This window comes from Ziziphus jujuba, chromosome 6 (assembly GCF_031755915.1).
Source record: "Ziziphus jujuba cultivar Dongzao chromosome 6, ASM3175591v1".
Classification (NCBI taxonomy): domain Eukaryota; kingdom Viridiplantae; phylum Streptophyta; class Magnoliopsida; order Rosales; family Rhamnaceae; genus Ziziphus; species Ziziphus jujuba.
The window spans coordinates 24,413,428-24,430,756 of record NC_083384.1 but is presented as its reverse complement, the minus strand read 5'-3'; the positions used below and the strand labels follow the sequence as shown (position 1 = coordinate 24,430,756).

Genomic DNA, 17,329 nt, shown 5'->3' with positions numbered 1-17,329 from the left:
ACTTGCCCCACCAATAAAGCTTCAGTATTTTAAAGACTAAAATCATATGCAAGTCATATTTAAAATATTGAAGGTATCTAAATTGTTCAATTTGAAAAATTGAATGCCTAAATTGTATAATTTGAAAATTTGAAGGCTTATTGCACATAAAAAGTTGAAAGTTTAAACCGTACAAACTTGAAAATTATGGGTACAAAATACAATCAAAAGAAGTCACACGCATTGCAGTTAGACACACACTAATAATTCATTTGTAATTGGACTAATTTGTACAAAATTTGAAACTTTAAGGCCCAAGTCATGCAATTTCAAGGTTTAAAGCTCAAATCGCATAATGCTAAAAGTTTAGGGTACTTTAGTGCAATCTATCCTCCAAAACAGCTATTTTATATTTTGCACAGTTCATATACCATAAAATCTCTCATATTGCCTCTTGAATTAAATATATTAAATATCCTTAATAGTAAATTTAAATGAGAGTAAAAATATAAATTTATAATATAACTGTAAAGAGTTTATCTGATAGTGCAATTATAACTTTTCTAGTATAATTTAAAAATAAAATAATACTTATTAAAAGACAATTAATAAATCATTATTCTAAAAAGTATAAACAAGTTTAAATTCTATTTAAAAACATTTTAGCAAGAAAACAATATATTTTCAAAAAAAAATTAATTAATTATTTAAATAAACTTCTTTTTTGGTGAATAAATTTAAATTAATATTTTTATTTTAACTTAAAATTTTATAATATAATAAAATAATTATAAAACAATATAAATTTTAAAAATCAATAAAAGCATTTTTGGGTTAAAAGAATAATAATAGGAGAAACAAAAGATAAAACATTTATAATTTATTACAAGTTTTATTAAAAAAATTAATTTTATTTTCTAAACTGCTCGAGGTAAATAAGAAAAAATTAATTATTTTCATATATATATATATATATATATATATTAATAAATTTATAGATATTTTATCATTTATTTCATCTGTTATTATTTTTTTTACCCAAAAATGCTTGCATTGATTTTCATTCTTATTCTTTTATGAAATTTTATTATATCGTAACTTCTAACATGAAAATAAAAATATTAATTTAAACTTATTCACCGAAAAATAAAGTAAAATTATTAAGTACATTTTTCTTTAATTTTTTTTTTGCTAAAATGTTTTTATATAGAATTTAAACATATTTATACATTGTGTACTTTTAATTATTAATTATTTTGTAATAAATATTATTTTATTTATAAATTCTTTTTATTTGATAAATTAAATAAATGAAATACTGAAGGTTTAAATTGCACGGTAAAAAATTGAGAGTCTAAATCACGCAAATCTAAAAATTGATGATACTAAATACAAATAAAAAAAAGTCACATGTGTTGTACATGAATGGTAGCTAACGGTTCATTTTTAATTAGATCAATTGGCATAAAATTTGAAACTTTAAAACCTAAATTACACAATTTTAGAATTTAAAACTTAAATCACACAATTTAAAAGTTTAAGATGTTAAAATGTAATTAATCCTTTTTGTCAGATAAAAAATGTAGTATAGCTTTTTCCTTTTTTCCCCCAAAATATAAAATGTAGTATATATAGCTAAGGGAATAAAGTAGTCATTCTTTCATGTTAATCTCACAAACAATGTTAAAGTTGATCATGGTCCATAATGGGACCGGGTATAATAACGCGTTGGATGTCCCTATTTTCAACTCCGTCATTCATATCTTAAAAGAGAAGAAAATGATTTATACAATTCGTAGGGAAAATTACTCCCACTTTGTCCCGTTTGACAAAAAACTTTCTAGATCAGCATCGTTAAATGCTAATGAGACTCTTTAAAGTAGTTGACGATATCTCATTTTGCAAAGAAGTTAATTTTAACGTTTAATTTGATTTATGGTTAAGCAACCTTCCAAAAGAATCGAATTTTCTGGCTTATTTGTTCTAGATTCATGTACCATATTCTCTTTGAATAATTTCTCTTATTATTCTAGTATAAAATAAATAATCTAAAATTTGTTTGTAGAGAAAATTTCTCAACCAATAGGTAAAAAAGTTGTAAAAGCAAACACATAATACATAAAAATAATATGAATTACTTAATAATATAGTATTAATCATATCAAATGTATTATTAAACATATCATATGTACTACATTTCCAATGAGCAATACACCCCAAAAAAAAAAAAAAGGTTAAATTAAAGGTCTAAAAAAATGTGATAGAGACACACACATAGGATCAGGACCAAAAAGAGCAAAGCCTAAACATGGTCCTTTTGGAACCAAAACCGAAAACTCGAAGCCCAATTTTTCCATTCTTCTATAAGTGTTAAGTATCCGATGCCCCAACCCCAGCCCCAAAAAGCAAACACAACAATAAAGTAAAATTTTGTTTTTCTATTTGTACATGCCCATATCACTACCAGCCATCAGGCCTCCCTTCCCACGTAAATTTACGTTGAACTAAACAAAATCTCCATCTCAACGGCAAAAAACTTATGCATAACATTTATATTTTTATATTGTCTCTGTAAAGCAGTTGTAAGGTAAAGGTAATTTTTTTTTTCCCAATATTAAAATTTAAAAAAAAAATTATGTTATATCACTCATACAATATAAGATAATCATATAAGACAAAAACAAAACAATAAATATATTTATATGTACAGTCAAACTATAATAAAGTCCACTTTATAAATGAGGTCCTTCAATCATAGTAATTGAATTCTAATTCTATGAAATTGGGCCAAATTTCATACAATTTCCAAAGCTAACAAAAAGGAAAAGACCTCTTTGTTTAAGGTAAATTTTATTAGAGTCCAATTGTACTTGTACATCTATCAGCCTGTTACTTTAGTCTTTCAATTCTATAGAATTATTAAAGTATCCATCAAATATATTTACTAAATTATGTGGACAATATCATATTTATACATCTATTTTTCTATACTTTTATCTTTCAATAATATTAGAATTATTAAAATATCTATCAATTTTATTTATTAAATTAGGTGATAAATGATTTGGTTGAGTTATTAAAATATCTATCTAATTTATTTATTAAATTATGTAACAAATAATATAATAATATTTAATTAATTAATTTTTTAAAATCACTCTTATTTTAATATAATTTGATAAATAAATTTAATAAACTTTTTAATATTAGTTTTTTATCAATTTATTTTTTATGCAAGTTTGTGACCTCCCACTGTAGAATCATATTTAATACATAAACACTATATCACTCGATTGGTGCCAACACTCTTAACTATCCACTAATAAATATTTAAACTAAACAAATTAAGTAGAGAGAGAGGAAAAAAAAAAAAAAAACCCAAAAAACAGAAAACGAATAGTTAACAAGCTGACACTTTAAATTATGGATTTAAAGTTATAAAAATGGTGAACTGCATTTCTCAAATAGTAATAAAAAAAATTTAAGAAACACACTGTGCTAGATAAAAAAGCAAAGAGAATCCAGACAAGATCCAAAAACCATTCACAAGAAGGAGCATCTGCTCCCTTTCTTTCGTTTTGGATCTTATCCATACGAAGTATATGCACTCGGACCCATGAAAAAACAACCAGCATGTTGCTTCTGCTTAAAAAACAACAAAATCAATATCCTAAACCCCAATTAACCAACAAGAGAATATGATAAAGATTAGAAATTGACGGGACAGTGAATAAAACAAAATTCACCAAATGCCAAATTATTATTATTATTTTGGTTATAAGCCAAAATTAATTCTTTTGATCCTAAAGGAAATCCCCTTTTTAATAATCACCATGCATAATCAAATATTTACCCATAATAATGATAATTTCACAAAAAGTATACATACCAAAAAAAAAAAAAAAATAGAAACAAAATATACTTCTAAACTTTTTTTTTTAAAACTTTTAATAAAAGAAAAAAAAAAAAAAGTTCACCATCAATAAATTGAATCTCTTTCAAGGTGAAGGAACTAAACCCTGCTGGGAATTGATATTAATGCTGCTGTTACTATTGTTGTTGTACCTGCAGAGAACCTTGCACTTGACCACATTGCCATAGACATAAAACCCAGGTGCCACCATTATTCGGACCTCAGAGGGAACCAATTTCCTTGCTTTATCACCACCCATGTCTTCCATGTAAACCGAATCGAACCCAACCCCTTTATCGACCCTGTAAATGGGCAAGCTCGGGTGCATAGAGTTTGCCAAGAGGTGAACCAACCAAACACTCTTCGAAGCTCCGAAGAAAGCCTGCAACAATGGCTCCGGCCAAGCTCTGTTCCAACCCAGCATCGCTACGATCTCGCTCATTTTCCGATCGCAGAAACCACTGAATTCCTCGCTGAAATGCTTCGTCCCTTTGTTCAATACCTCTTCCCATGTCAAACCCTTTAGCAAGTTGAACGACGCGTAGTTAGAATCGCAGCGTTCGATTGGGTTCAAGACTTGGTTGGTTGCGTTCTTAAGGAACCCGATGGATTCGAAGTCTTCGAAGAGGGCTTTGTTCAAAAGGGCTTCCAGATAACAGAGCAAGGTTCTTGGGTTTTTTGAGAGAGAGACTTTGATCTCGTATGGTTGGAGGAGTATTGAAATTCTCTCGTAGACTTTGCTTCCCATGTGACGGAGTTGCGTGGTTAACGATCGGCTTAGGACTCTGACCGAGCTCCGAGCTTCGGAGACTGAAACCAAGAAATTCTCCACTACCTGTTTGTCGTTATGCCCCACTGAAAGGTTTCGTTGCCGATTCGATGCCTGATACGAATTCTGGGTTTTACCCATTTGAAACGGCGAGTTTCCGCTGCATTCGTCGAGACCGGACTTCAAATTGTGGCAGTAGATTTCGAGCTTGTTGAGCTTTTTTTCTAGTTCGGCCATGGAATATTTAAGCCTTGAAGCTTCTAAAAGCGCCTCATCTCTTTTCCTCGTAGTTTGGATAAGCTTGTGAGAGAGCTCCGCCACCGCAATCTTCCAATGCTCTTCCCTTGCCGTCGTCGACGCCGCCGCTGAGTCCGTCGGTCTTGGACTTTTCCTAGTTATCGACGAAATAATCGATCTGAAAATGTTATTGGGGCTTGCCATGAAGGACGAGCCTTGCTTGTTAAGGCCATTGTTATGATCCAAAGGAACAACGGAGATCTTTTCCCTAGCGTGTGGCCTGCACTTGTTGCACAACACCGTACCATCATCTCCGGCATCACTTTCAGATTCCGACCGCCGACTCTTGGAAGAGTTGTTGGGTTTGCCACCGTTCTGGTGGTGGAGAGGCGTCGGGTGGTGCTTCGGAGTAACAACTCCTTTGTCCGTACAACCACCTGGGGTACTTCTTTCATCTTCGTGCTCACATTCTTGAATCTGAAACAACCAAGAAACCAACGTAAAAAGAGTGGAAAAAAAAGATAAAATAGTGTTTGGAAAACCCTTTTCAATTTTCTTTTAGCTTTTTGTTTAGTTTTCCCAGCATACAAAACGGAGAGAAAAAACTTACAGGAGTGAAATGGGTATTGTGGTGGGGTGGTTGAGGAGGAGAGGGTGGGGATTTGGAAGTAGTAGTAGAAGAAGACGACAACGACGACGAAGCCATGTTTTCTATTGCATTTTTTGGTCTGTTTTACAGTTTATTGACACATATATGTAAAATATACCTGAGCAAGCTGTTCTATCCCAAAGATTATGTACGTGTGTGCGAGCGAGTGTGGGTGTGTGCGAAGGAGGTGAGTTCTCCGTTTTTGACTGCTTTTTATGTTTTCTTTTGTAAATGTATATTAATGTTGTGATTTTCATCGTTTTGTAATCATGACCCTGATCAGCAATGCAGAAAAGTCGAACAGAAAGGTTGTTCTCTCTCTCCCCCTCTCTATATATATAATAATTATATTTTGACCGTGTTATTTCTTTTTTCTGATCATATGAGATTTTAAGATTACTGGTTTTGTTTTTTTGATTGATTTTCACACTTCTGAAACAGGGTAAAAATAAAAATAAAAATGGAGATTGTTATTTTGAAGCAAATTTTGTTCTGAAATTTTGTGCCATTGATCCAAAAATTTAATTTGAGGTACAATTTGGAGTAGGACATTTCGTTGCATGTGGGGTCCAATTTAAATCTGTAAAATTGAAACCCATTAAAATTTTAAGTTTAAGTTCATTATTTTTTATGGGATTTACTATTGTTCCTATTCTGTTTGATGACTAATATTTATTGAAAGGGTATTTAAAACTTCATCCAATAAACAAATAATTAATCTGTCAAGGTACTATATCCTTCCCCGCAACAATTAAATTTATGTGGTAAATTTTTTAGATTGATTCAAATGTTGGAATTGACAAGCAGGAATATCACATATTAATTGGCCTTGATTTTGATGCTTTTTCCAAATTCATTAACAATGTCGAAATTTCAACTAACTAGATAGGTTTGTATATGTTTAAGACGATCAGGCGGTAGGAAGAATGATACATCATTCTCTTAGCCATTTGATTTTTAGGACAAATTAAAGAGGAAAAAAGAAACACAAAAAGACTCAAAAAAAAGTTAGCTACTTTTCCCTTGAGAAGTATCAATAGCACATTGAATATGTTTGGACCAAAGTTCACAAAGCATGCTGTGAAGCGTCTTGTTGCCAGTTGCCACTCAAGTCATTTTTGCATTAAATTTTATGGACCAAAGTAAAATAAACGTTGTCATTAATAGCAAAGTCCTAGATATTCTAGTGCCTTCCTCGTCGTTGATCGCATTTATTTTAATTGCACTATTAATTAAATTTTTGATAAAGTGCCAACTACCAAAGAAGATCCGACCCCTTTAAATCAATTTGTTTTTTTGAGTGAACCCGTTTCACACAACTTAATTTAACTTGTTTCTGACTCAGAAAATATTTTTAGTATTACGTGTTTCACGAAACACAAACTGCAAAAGCAAAAAATTATTTATAATATTTGTTACTACCATTGCTGATCTCAGTAAAACAAGATTGATATACCAATTATTTTTTAAACAGCATTTAAATCACTTTTTATTTATTTTTTTTTTCAAAACTGAAAATCTATATTGAAAAATAAATTCATGGCACAAACCTCTTAACGATTGATACATCAACATAGATTTTAGATATAGAAAAAAAATTTGGATACAACAGATAAAATTTTTATTAATCAAGTAAAATATATATAGTAATTTATAATTACATTTAATTATCTGGCAACATCAAAATAAAACGTATAAAGCTTATAAAATATATATATATATATATATTGAGTGTTCATATGTAAATGGACTATTACACTACATTTCTTGTACAAAGGCTACACAAAATTTTTTTCCCATCCGTTCATAAATAGCATTTTTCTCAAAACAAAATTAAACAAAAAATGAAAGAAAGACAAATTTAACAAAAAAGAAAGAAAGACAGAGAGGGTAAATTGAAAAAGCAAAGAAGAAGGTGTAGCAGTAGCTAGTCATGGGAAAGTGTGAAAAGTATGTTGGTGAAAGAATTAATGAGGCAGAGCTAAAAGAGAAGAGATCAATCGGAGTAGGAATTTAATGAGGATTGGTATTTTAGGTGGGTTGGGAAGCATTAAGGCAATATTTGGAGTCTCTTGGTCCCAACTACTCTCATTTAAAGCCAGGGGATGGACATTTGTGCGGTGGGACTTTTGGAAGATGGAAGAAAAATGAAGGATTGGGTTTTGGGCATGTGAAAATCATAAATAGGAGACTCTTATCTCCAAAGTGGTCCATGTGCCAGCGTTTAAACGTTATTAGCTGCTGACTTGTATATTATGTTCTTGTCTTATCGTAGGATCACGTGCACGTGCCCCACACCTCTTCTTTCTCTCTGTCTCTCTCTTATTCATCTTCCTCTTCTCTCTTTGCCACTCTTTCGGTTGTACGTTCTGGTGGCTTTGCCAGATTACAGGTTTGCTCAGAGGCCATGCGCACCACTACTGCTTTCAAATTTCATTTTTATCAACAAAGTTTTTAACAAAAATCCACCGTTTGAAAATATGATTCCATAAGTAAATTCCTAAGAACAATAGTCAATATAAAACATTTTTGTAACGTCTAAGTTTGGTCTGCCCCCAAATTCACATATTTGAAGTTGTTTATTTAAGTTACATACTAAGTATTAGATAATTATTTGAATCTCAACTAAACAAATAACGCTTTTATATTTTTATCCAAACACCATGTAGAGAACAATCTTATTTCTTAACTTAAAAGGCATTTCCACATTAATCTCAAGCCGACATTATTGTGATAAACATAGGATTATTTGCATTACTATCCCTGTCTTATGTCTCGAGTTGCAAATTGCCCCTTAATTTATGAAATTGATTATTACTCTCCCTTAACTTTCAAAATAGTGTTCCATGCAAGCCCCAATTCGTGAGTCAAAAATCAAATTGAAGTAAATTGCGTCAAATTGAAAATTGGAAGTCTAAAATGGTAAGTTTTAAAATTGAAAATCAAAATTAAATACAAAGTTCTAAAATTTAAAATGTATTAAAATATAATTAACCATAGAAATAAATATAAGAGAATGATTGGAGTTGGATAGTGCTTGTGTTGTGTGCAATCTTTAGGGGCTATGCTGGGGAATTTTGAATTCTATTGGGGGCTTAAACATGCATATACATGCTTATTTCTTTCACTATGATTCTCACGACCTGAAAGTAAGCTTACAAAGTAAAAACCATAATTTTTAGTATGAGTGTTGGATAATATGGAAATGAAGAAATTGATGTTTGATGAATATAGTTTAATTATTAACTATATATACAGATTTTAATCTCCTGAATGTTGCCATCATTTTTTAGTCGGGAGTTGTTGTCCTATTACTGATAATAGGATGTTGATACCCAATAAACAGCAACGTTTAGGACTATATATATTGCTAAGAGACAAACAGAAAGATATGTCGATTAGCTAGGCATACTCTTAAACGAATTTTGGCTCAAACTCAGGACTCATAGAAGCTATAAAAAATGTTGCATTTTTGGATTTTTTGGTCAATGATAAAAAAGCTAGCTTTCTTATTGTTGAATGTAGGACCTTGTAATGGTTTGAACTCTGAACCTTGCCTTGATAATAAATTTTCAATGAATTCTAGGGCTGTATTTAAGCATTGTCGAATTCTATATACATATCGATGATGATACGGATATTAATCGGATTTGGATCCCCAATATGCTTTTCTTTTATGCACTTGTATATGCTTTATATTAACGAAGAAGAGAAATTCATGGGATTAATTTAGCTATAGGAGCTATATATTTAATATATAATATTCTATATAGCTGTATAATTATTTGTACAGCAATAGTTGCCTTATCAGGCTCTTCAATTATACCTATATACACTATGTCATTATCTCTTCTTTGATGTATTGAATAATAAGACATATATCTTTTCTGGTGTGCTGGTAGGTTGTTACTATAGCTTCTGAAACACGTTAACATTGTATCCTTGCTCTATTTTTTCACTTAATTATTTTCTATAGTATCAGAGTAGGTTTGACATTTTTCTCTTATTTCTTATACACTTTTTTTTCTCTTTTTGTGTGTTTGGCTGGTGATCTATAGCTGATACAGTTCCAAGTCTAAAAAGCTTTCATATGTTCTTTTCAATGTATTTAAGTTTATATCTTGGTTTAGAGCTGTTACTCTATAACTTGGTAGCAAGCGAAAATTGGGTTATGCATATGACAACTTTGTTTGTATAAGAAACTAAGAATCCAAATTTGAGGATTGGGTAGCTACTGATCAACTTATTAGATCATTGATCTTAAATTTTATGGACCCACAAATTAGTTAGTGAAATATTCACATATTGTGAACCTGCAAGAGAGTTATGGGAAGCTGTAACAAAATTGTATAGTAACAAAAATAATGCTTTTCATGTTTATGAATTAAAGCTTGAGATTGCAGGAGCAAAAGAGGATGACATAACATTCAATGAGCATCTTGGTCATCTTAAAAAATTATGGAACGGATTGAATTTGTATCATCCATGTAATACAGATGCAAAAACATTGTTGTTGAGGGTTGAGGAAAATAAAATCTTTGCTCTTCTTAGCAATTTGAAACCAGAGTATGAAAACTTAAGAAGCAACATTCTTATGGATGCTACACATCCTTCTTTATCTACTCTGCGTGCCAACATTAAACGAGAAGAAATTTTGTAGGTGAACCAAGAAGGTGGCTAAGTCAATTCAAGATGCAAAAAAATTTGAATCTCATGCACTGATGATTGGAAAAAAAAAAAAATTTCAGGCTTAGAAGGAAAAATAATTCTAGGTACAAAGGAAAGAAGGAACCTTTCTATTGTGAATATTATGGTAAACCTGAACACATAAAAGATCGATATTGGGAATTGTATCCACATCTTAAGTTAAATTTTGAGAAGAATAAAAAGGATTATGCTGCAATGGCTAATGCCTTCATCTCTACGAATCAAATGAATCAAATTAGTCAACTCTTTCAACAATTTTATATGTCCATATTTTCTGAGTTAAATCCTTCTTCTGCATCATCTACTCATCTTTTAGGTAATTTGCAAGCCTATCTCACTTCATCTTCTAATGTCACTTCATGGATTATTGATTTTGGAGCAACTGATCATATGATTAATAATTTTTTGTGTGTACATGATTTTATTCCAAAAGTTTATAACCATGGAGTTTCTATAGCCAATAGGTCTCCTACTCTTATCATAGAAAGTGGAAAAATTAGTTTCTTTTCTCATTGTCCCAATTCAGATGCTCTAGTTGTTCCATTTTTTCCTTATTCAACTTTTATCTATTGGAAAGATAACTAACTTTTTGAACTGTGATGTTATTTTTTCTCCTACCTTTGTAGTTTTTCAAGATAAAAAAACAAAAATGAAGATTGGTGAGGGAACTTACTCTAATGGATTATATATGTTGAATTCTAATATTTCTTAAAGAGCTTGTCAAACAAAGAGTGCTGAGAAGAGTCAAGACTTACATAAAAGGCTTGGTCATCCATCAACTCATATTTTATGAAGACTATTTCCATTTATTGTTTTTAAGTCAGATATTTGTGATGTTTGTCATTTCTCTAAATAAACTCGTTTACCTTTCCCTAATCCTCTTACATTTCAAATCAATGTTTTGAATTGATTCATTCTGATTTATGGGGCCTTGCACCTATTGACTCTTATGATGGATATAAATATTTTATTTTCTTTATTAATGATCGATCTAGAGCCACCTGGATTTATTTATTAAAATCTAAAATAGAGTTACCTTTGATTATTTAATAGTTTCAAAAAGCTACATAAAAATTGGAGTTTTATTAGTGCCTAAAGAGATCATCTATATGGTTTTCTCTTTAGAAACGACTAACAGTGTCTAAAGTAAAGAAGAAGTCGAGAAGAACCAAAAAAGGGGTTCAAAATATCTAAAAGAAGTAAAACTAAAAGGAGAATAAATAAAAGAATCTAAAAGAAGAGAATGATATAAAGGAGAGGTCTAGAAAAGAGAAGCCAAAAAGATGAAGAATAAAAGGTCCTTCCATGAGAAAAGTTTCTCTTTAAATAAAGGAAGAAAATTGATACTAAAGTATAAGGGAGAAGCTCAAACTCAAAGGAAAGATTGAAGGTTTTCTTTATCATAAGGATTTAAAAGGGTGTTAAAAAAGAGTTAGACTAGTCTTCTTATAATCCAAGAGTGTGCTCTCTTGTTTGGAGGTTAAAAGGAACCCAACTTGTTAAAAAGAGAAATCTTGTTGGATTAACCCATATTCCCACTAGATTACTGTTGATCTTTCCTATCTCTTCTAAAACTTAGTGCATAAGGAAAAATAACAATATTGATATTTTGCTAAAGATAAAGGATTAAATCTAACTTGGAGAGAAGAGAAAGAGAGATTTGGAAAGGGAAAAAGCCTTGGGGATTGCTCCCATAGTAAAAAAATGCTTTTAGGAATCTAAAATGTAGCTTTTGGATAAGACGAGTGGCATGTGCCACATTATTTCATCATCCCTTAAGCTTTCCTCTTTCTTCCTATCAAACTTCCTAATTTTAGAATTTGAAAAAAATGAAATTCCACAAAAAGGAAAATATGAAAACATTTGGGGTTTACAAGAAAAAGTGGGCCAAAAGGGATTTTATAGAGAACTTAAGCCTTTTGGAAAAATGTTATAACTTAGGTATTATTTTGGTTTCTTTGTATAAAAATGAAAAAAATATAACTTTTTGGGCTTGTAAATAGTATGATTTTTAAGCTTGTAAATAATACGGCTTTTGGACTTATATTACTCTTGATTCAATTTGGTTTATTTTATGGATATGGATTATAAAACCCTCAAATGGGTCGCCCTTTACATGAAAATGAACCACTTTAGGCTTTTACTATAATGCTATGCAAGCCAAACCACACTCCCCTTTTAGCTCTATAAGATAGCTTGGATCTACTTGTCAATTGAAAAATATAGCTTTTGTATAACTAAAGTATAGTTAGGTCTATTGGACCCAAAGGTTTAGCTTTTTAAAATTGGCTGTCAACAATGTGTTTAGAAAAATTATTAAAGAACCAACTGCTACTTTGATGTGGAAGAAATTAGATGACTTCTGAATGTCTAAATCCCACTTAAATAGTATTTCTTAAAGCAAAAGTTCTTTGGATTTAAAGTAGAAAAGTCAAAGTTAGTAGATGAAAATATTGATCATTGAACATGACTAGTTCTTGATTTGGTGAATGATGTTGTTACAACTGGAAAAATTGTTCTATTGTATGCCATGTCAAAGTCATATAAATAATTTAGAAACACATTAAAATTCAGTAAAGATAAACTCACATTGGAAGAGTAATTGAAGAAATTCTTGCCAAAGAGATGGACTTAAAAATTGAGGGATAGAATTCAATGATTGGAAAAAACCTTACTGCTAGAGGAAGATCAAGGGACAGTACTGAAAGATTTAAAAATCATAGCAGATCAAGATTAAAATCAATGGGGAAAAAAAATGCTAGTTTTGCCATATAGAAGGCCATAGTAAAAGAAATTGTCTTGAAAGAAGTCAGGAGGAAAAAGAATAAAAAACTGCAGATGTATCTATTGCCAAAGATGGATATGGTAGTGCAGATATTTCCATGGTGTCATTTAAACTTTAAATGATTGGGTACTAGATTTAGGTTGCACAGTCCATATATGCCTAACAAGTTAGGTTCAGTATGTATACATTAGTTGATCAAGAGAAGGTACTTATAGAAACTAATCAATTTTAATTTTTGAAGTTAGACCTATTACACTAAAATTACATGATGGAACTGAAAGAGTATTATCTAACATTAGACATGATTTTGATTTGCAAAAACAGTTGATATCAGTGAGTATGTTTGTCAAATTGAGATATACATGTAAAATTAATAATGGAGCACTCAGAGTTGTCAAAGGTTAATGGTGGTCATGAAGGGAATTCTACAAAATGAACTCTACATATCATAAAGTGAAATTCTTATAGGCTCTGCAGCTTCAGTTACTAGGAAGTATGATATGGCTTCTATTTGGCACAAAAGGTTAAGTCAGAAAAGAGTTTCAATCATTGACCTAGCTGAAGCTAAACAAAAGCCACACTAATATGTCAATGAATTTGTTACCAAATGGAGGAATCGCAATCTTCAATGCTTAGAGAAATTAACTGAGCAAAATATAGTTCAAATGTGCTTAAATAATCTACTCTCTAAAATAGCAACATTTGTAAGCACCAAAGCTACAATCATTTGAGGAATTGTTTCCAAAGCAAGCAATGTTGAGATGTAAATGAATTATTAAAAATCCATTTCTTAAAAGGTATGCATCGAACATAACAAAAATTATTCTAGTAAAGAAAAAACAATGATCACCTAGGAAAAAATGGAAAAGCAAACGCAAATGAAACACCAAAGTAGCTCACACTCAAAAAAATGAAAGAAGTCAAATACTCTTTCTTTGATGATAATGTTAAAGAAATTTTTGATGAGTTGCTTGTATCAAATGGATTAACACTTCTTGAGTTAAAAAGGCCTGTAAAAGTAAATATGATTGATGATCCAAAATATTGTCGATATCATAGAATCATCAATTATCCAAATGAATGTTACATCTTCAAAAACATTATTGAAGAAAAGATAAAAAGGAAAGAGATCTGCTACTTTATAGGACATTGCTTCATCCAACAATGTCTCTTTAACTAAGGGGGCAATTTTAGCCACCTTTAAACTAGAAAATAAAGTCTCTCTTATCGATGCTCACCCCGACAATGCCTAAATTAGGAGATCACCATATTCCAACCTTATATGAACTCATGATAGAGTCAAACTTAGACATATAGGATGACTCATAAGTTTTAGAGGATGAAATTAAAAATGGTTTGGAAATGTATTTCAGTAAGAAGTCAACAAAAGCTACATGTTCTTCTTGCTTTGATGTAAAATCTTCAAAGCATATTATAAGGAAGAATTTAGGTGAAATAAAGACAGAGAAAAATCCAAGAAGAAAGTTCCAATTGTTAAGAAAAATAAATATCAATAGTTAAAAAGAATTTTAGTTACTCTTATTAAATTCTTACCAAATGAAATATGTAATAATTAGTTCATTGATGACATAGATGAAACGACTACAAAAAGTCATCTTAACACAAAATAAGAAGACTAAATCTTCAAAACTTTAAAAAAGGAAAAAACAAGTCATGTTTCAAATAAAGAACACTCATCCAAAGCAAAGCCAGTAGAGAGTATAAAGTAAAATCTTCCACATGTGCCAGTCGCAAACTACATCACATGGAAGATGCAATGAAATTTAAACGAAAAGAGGAAGGACTCTACATCATCACTAAAGTCTTTCCAAAAGAGGGCAGATGAGCTTTCTAGCTTAGAAAAAAAAAAGCTTCAGAAAAAAATATAAAGAAGCTTAAATGGATTGCCTGAATTACGAATGGTTTGGTCACCGTATAAGATACATAGGCAATCTAGAAATCATCTATATGCAGCCATAAAATAAAAACAAATCTATTTTCCCACTTAATGCATATATTAAATGGGTGAATCAAATTTTGGACAAAACTATCAGGAAAAAAACAAAAATCCTACAAATTCTGAATCTTTTCATTATATGGTTACACATAATAAAAAGAACAAAATTATTGAAAAAAAAAAATCAAATGCTTGAAAGCATAAAAAAAAAAAAAGGAGATAAAGTTAATATTCTCCTACAAATGAAGCCTTATATAATGTAGTTTATCTCATTCAAATTGGCAAAAAAATATTTTAAGAAAGAATGGTTTAATATATATATTTGAACTTACTAGAAGAATGCATCAAAACAAAATCCCAAAGCAAGTCATGGGAAACCATTACAGAAGCATCAATTTTGAATGGATGAGTTGAGATACATCAAACCTATGATGAACCATTTTAAAGACTGATGGTGCCCATGAAACTTTGACCCCCAGTGTTTGTCGACAAAGTCATAAACAAGTTATAGGCCTAATTGCATTACCTTTGTGCAAAAAGTTTTTCTCTATAAAAATATTTGATTCATAGTTCAAAAAGTCCTCACGATGAGCATGGAAAGTTTTGCAACTTTCAAGAATGACCCTCACAAATCATCCCTTTTCTAGCAGTCACTCAAGTGAATCAAATCAATCATTTACATATCACAAAAGGAAATCTATATATCGTCATCGCATTGTTTGAAAAATTATAGACAAATGATTCAAATTCAACAAATGCTTGCCAAAAATAAAACTCAATTTACTATTAAAATATGACTGAAAATTTCTTTACAACTCATCTTTTCGGTAAAATCAAAATTGAAGATGAAGAAAGAAAATCAAGGTTTGAGCATTGCATGCTTACATAAATAAATCTCTTTACACCTTGAATGTTAAAAAGGCTTTGTCTAAGTCATCTTTTCAATGAAATGAAAATTAAAGATGAAGAAAGAAAACCAGGGTTCGAGTATTGCATGTGTACATAAATAAATCTTTTTACACCTCGAATGTTAAAAATGCTTTGTCTAACTCATCTTTTCAATGAAATGAAAATTAAAGATGAAAAAAGAAAATCAGGGTTCAAGCATTGCACGCGTACATAAATAAATCTTTTTACATCTCAAATGTTAAAAAGGCTTTGTCTAGCTCATCTTTTCAGTGAAATGAAAATTAAAGGCGAGGAAAGACGATCAGAGTTTGAGCATTGCACGCATACGTAAATTATCGTGCACATGCTCGAAGGTGAAAACTGTTGAACAAAAATTTTCAAAAAAGGGAAAAAAGAAAAGATAGGATATTTTCTTAGGAAATTTCAAATTTCCACTAATTTTGATACTTTCTAAACTGTGCTTAAAGAGATTTTAACAGTAAAATTATGAAGAAAAATACCAATGTGAAATCTAGCCTTAATTCTAAAAATTTTATAGGATTCTTACAAATTTTAGATGGAATATATGGAATTTTATAACAGTCCATCAAATCCTTTAAAATTTATAATTGCTTTTAAATTTTTTAAATTCTAAATTGAATATATCATTTAAAATTTAAAATTTCATTTATGGTTTACCAGACCCTATAAGGTTTACTTTCTCCAAATAGAGTTAATATATTGTTAAATCTATCTTATATTATTTTTTGATTTTTAAATTCTAAAGTTGAAATGATCTAACAACTTACAATAGAGGATCTTATAATAAAATCATCAAGTCGAGCTAATATGATCCTTACTCTTATTTATAATCAAAGTTTGAAATTTCAATATCAAAATATGAAAATACCTATAAAAATGTAAAAAATTATTAAATATTAATAAAAGCTGATAAAAAATGATGGAAATTTATTATTAAAAAATAAATTTTTTTATTCAAACATTAAAATTGCTTATTTAATCAATTAATTATCAACTTGACTATAAAAATTAGAAAAATATTTGATAAATATTATATTTCTCTTAATCAATCAAATAATAGTAAGCATTGATATTTATAAATGTACTACTATTTATAGAAAAAATATGCAAAAAAACATATTTGATAAAATTATTTATTAATTAAGATATATATAAAAAATTTATTACAATTACATTATATTTATAAATGTTATCTTAATATAATTTAGATTTTTGGATTGTTAAAAATTGTTGTTGTTGTTGTTTTTTTTTTTTTTAATAAATTTTGAAATATGAAATGTAAAAAGTAATTATCAAAATATTTATTTTTTTGATAATTTTATATGTAATTGTTAATATGTAAATAATATGAAAATTTGATAGTTAAGTTTCCAGAGAATATATCCTTCATGTCTTTTTCAATT

The 17,329-nt window shown here is 29.7% G+C and overlaps 1 protein-coding gene across 1 annotated transcript; it reads right to left on the bottom strand.

Moving 5' to 3' along the window:
• Positions 1-3,414: 3,414 nt before the first annotated feature.
• On the bottom strand, positions 3,415-5,932 carry LOC107430243 (IRK-interacting protein). The gene is made up of 2 exons (XM_016041061.4): positions 5,509-5,932; positions 3,415-5,375 (listed from the first exon to the last, which is right to left on the bottom strand). The coding sequence occupies exons 1-2, from the start codon at positions 5,602-5,604 to the stop codon at positions 3,978-3,980; spliced, it is 1,494 nt and encodes a 497-aa protein (XP_015896547.3). The 5' UTR covers positions 5,605-5,932; the 3' UTR covers positions 3,415-3,977.
• Between the last annotated feature and the right edge of the window lie 11,397 nt (positions 5,933-17,329).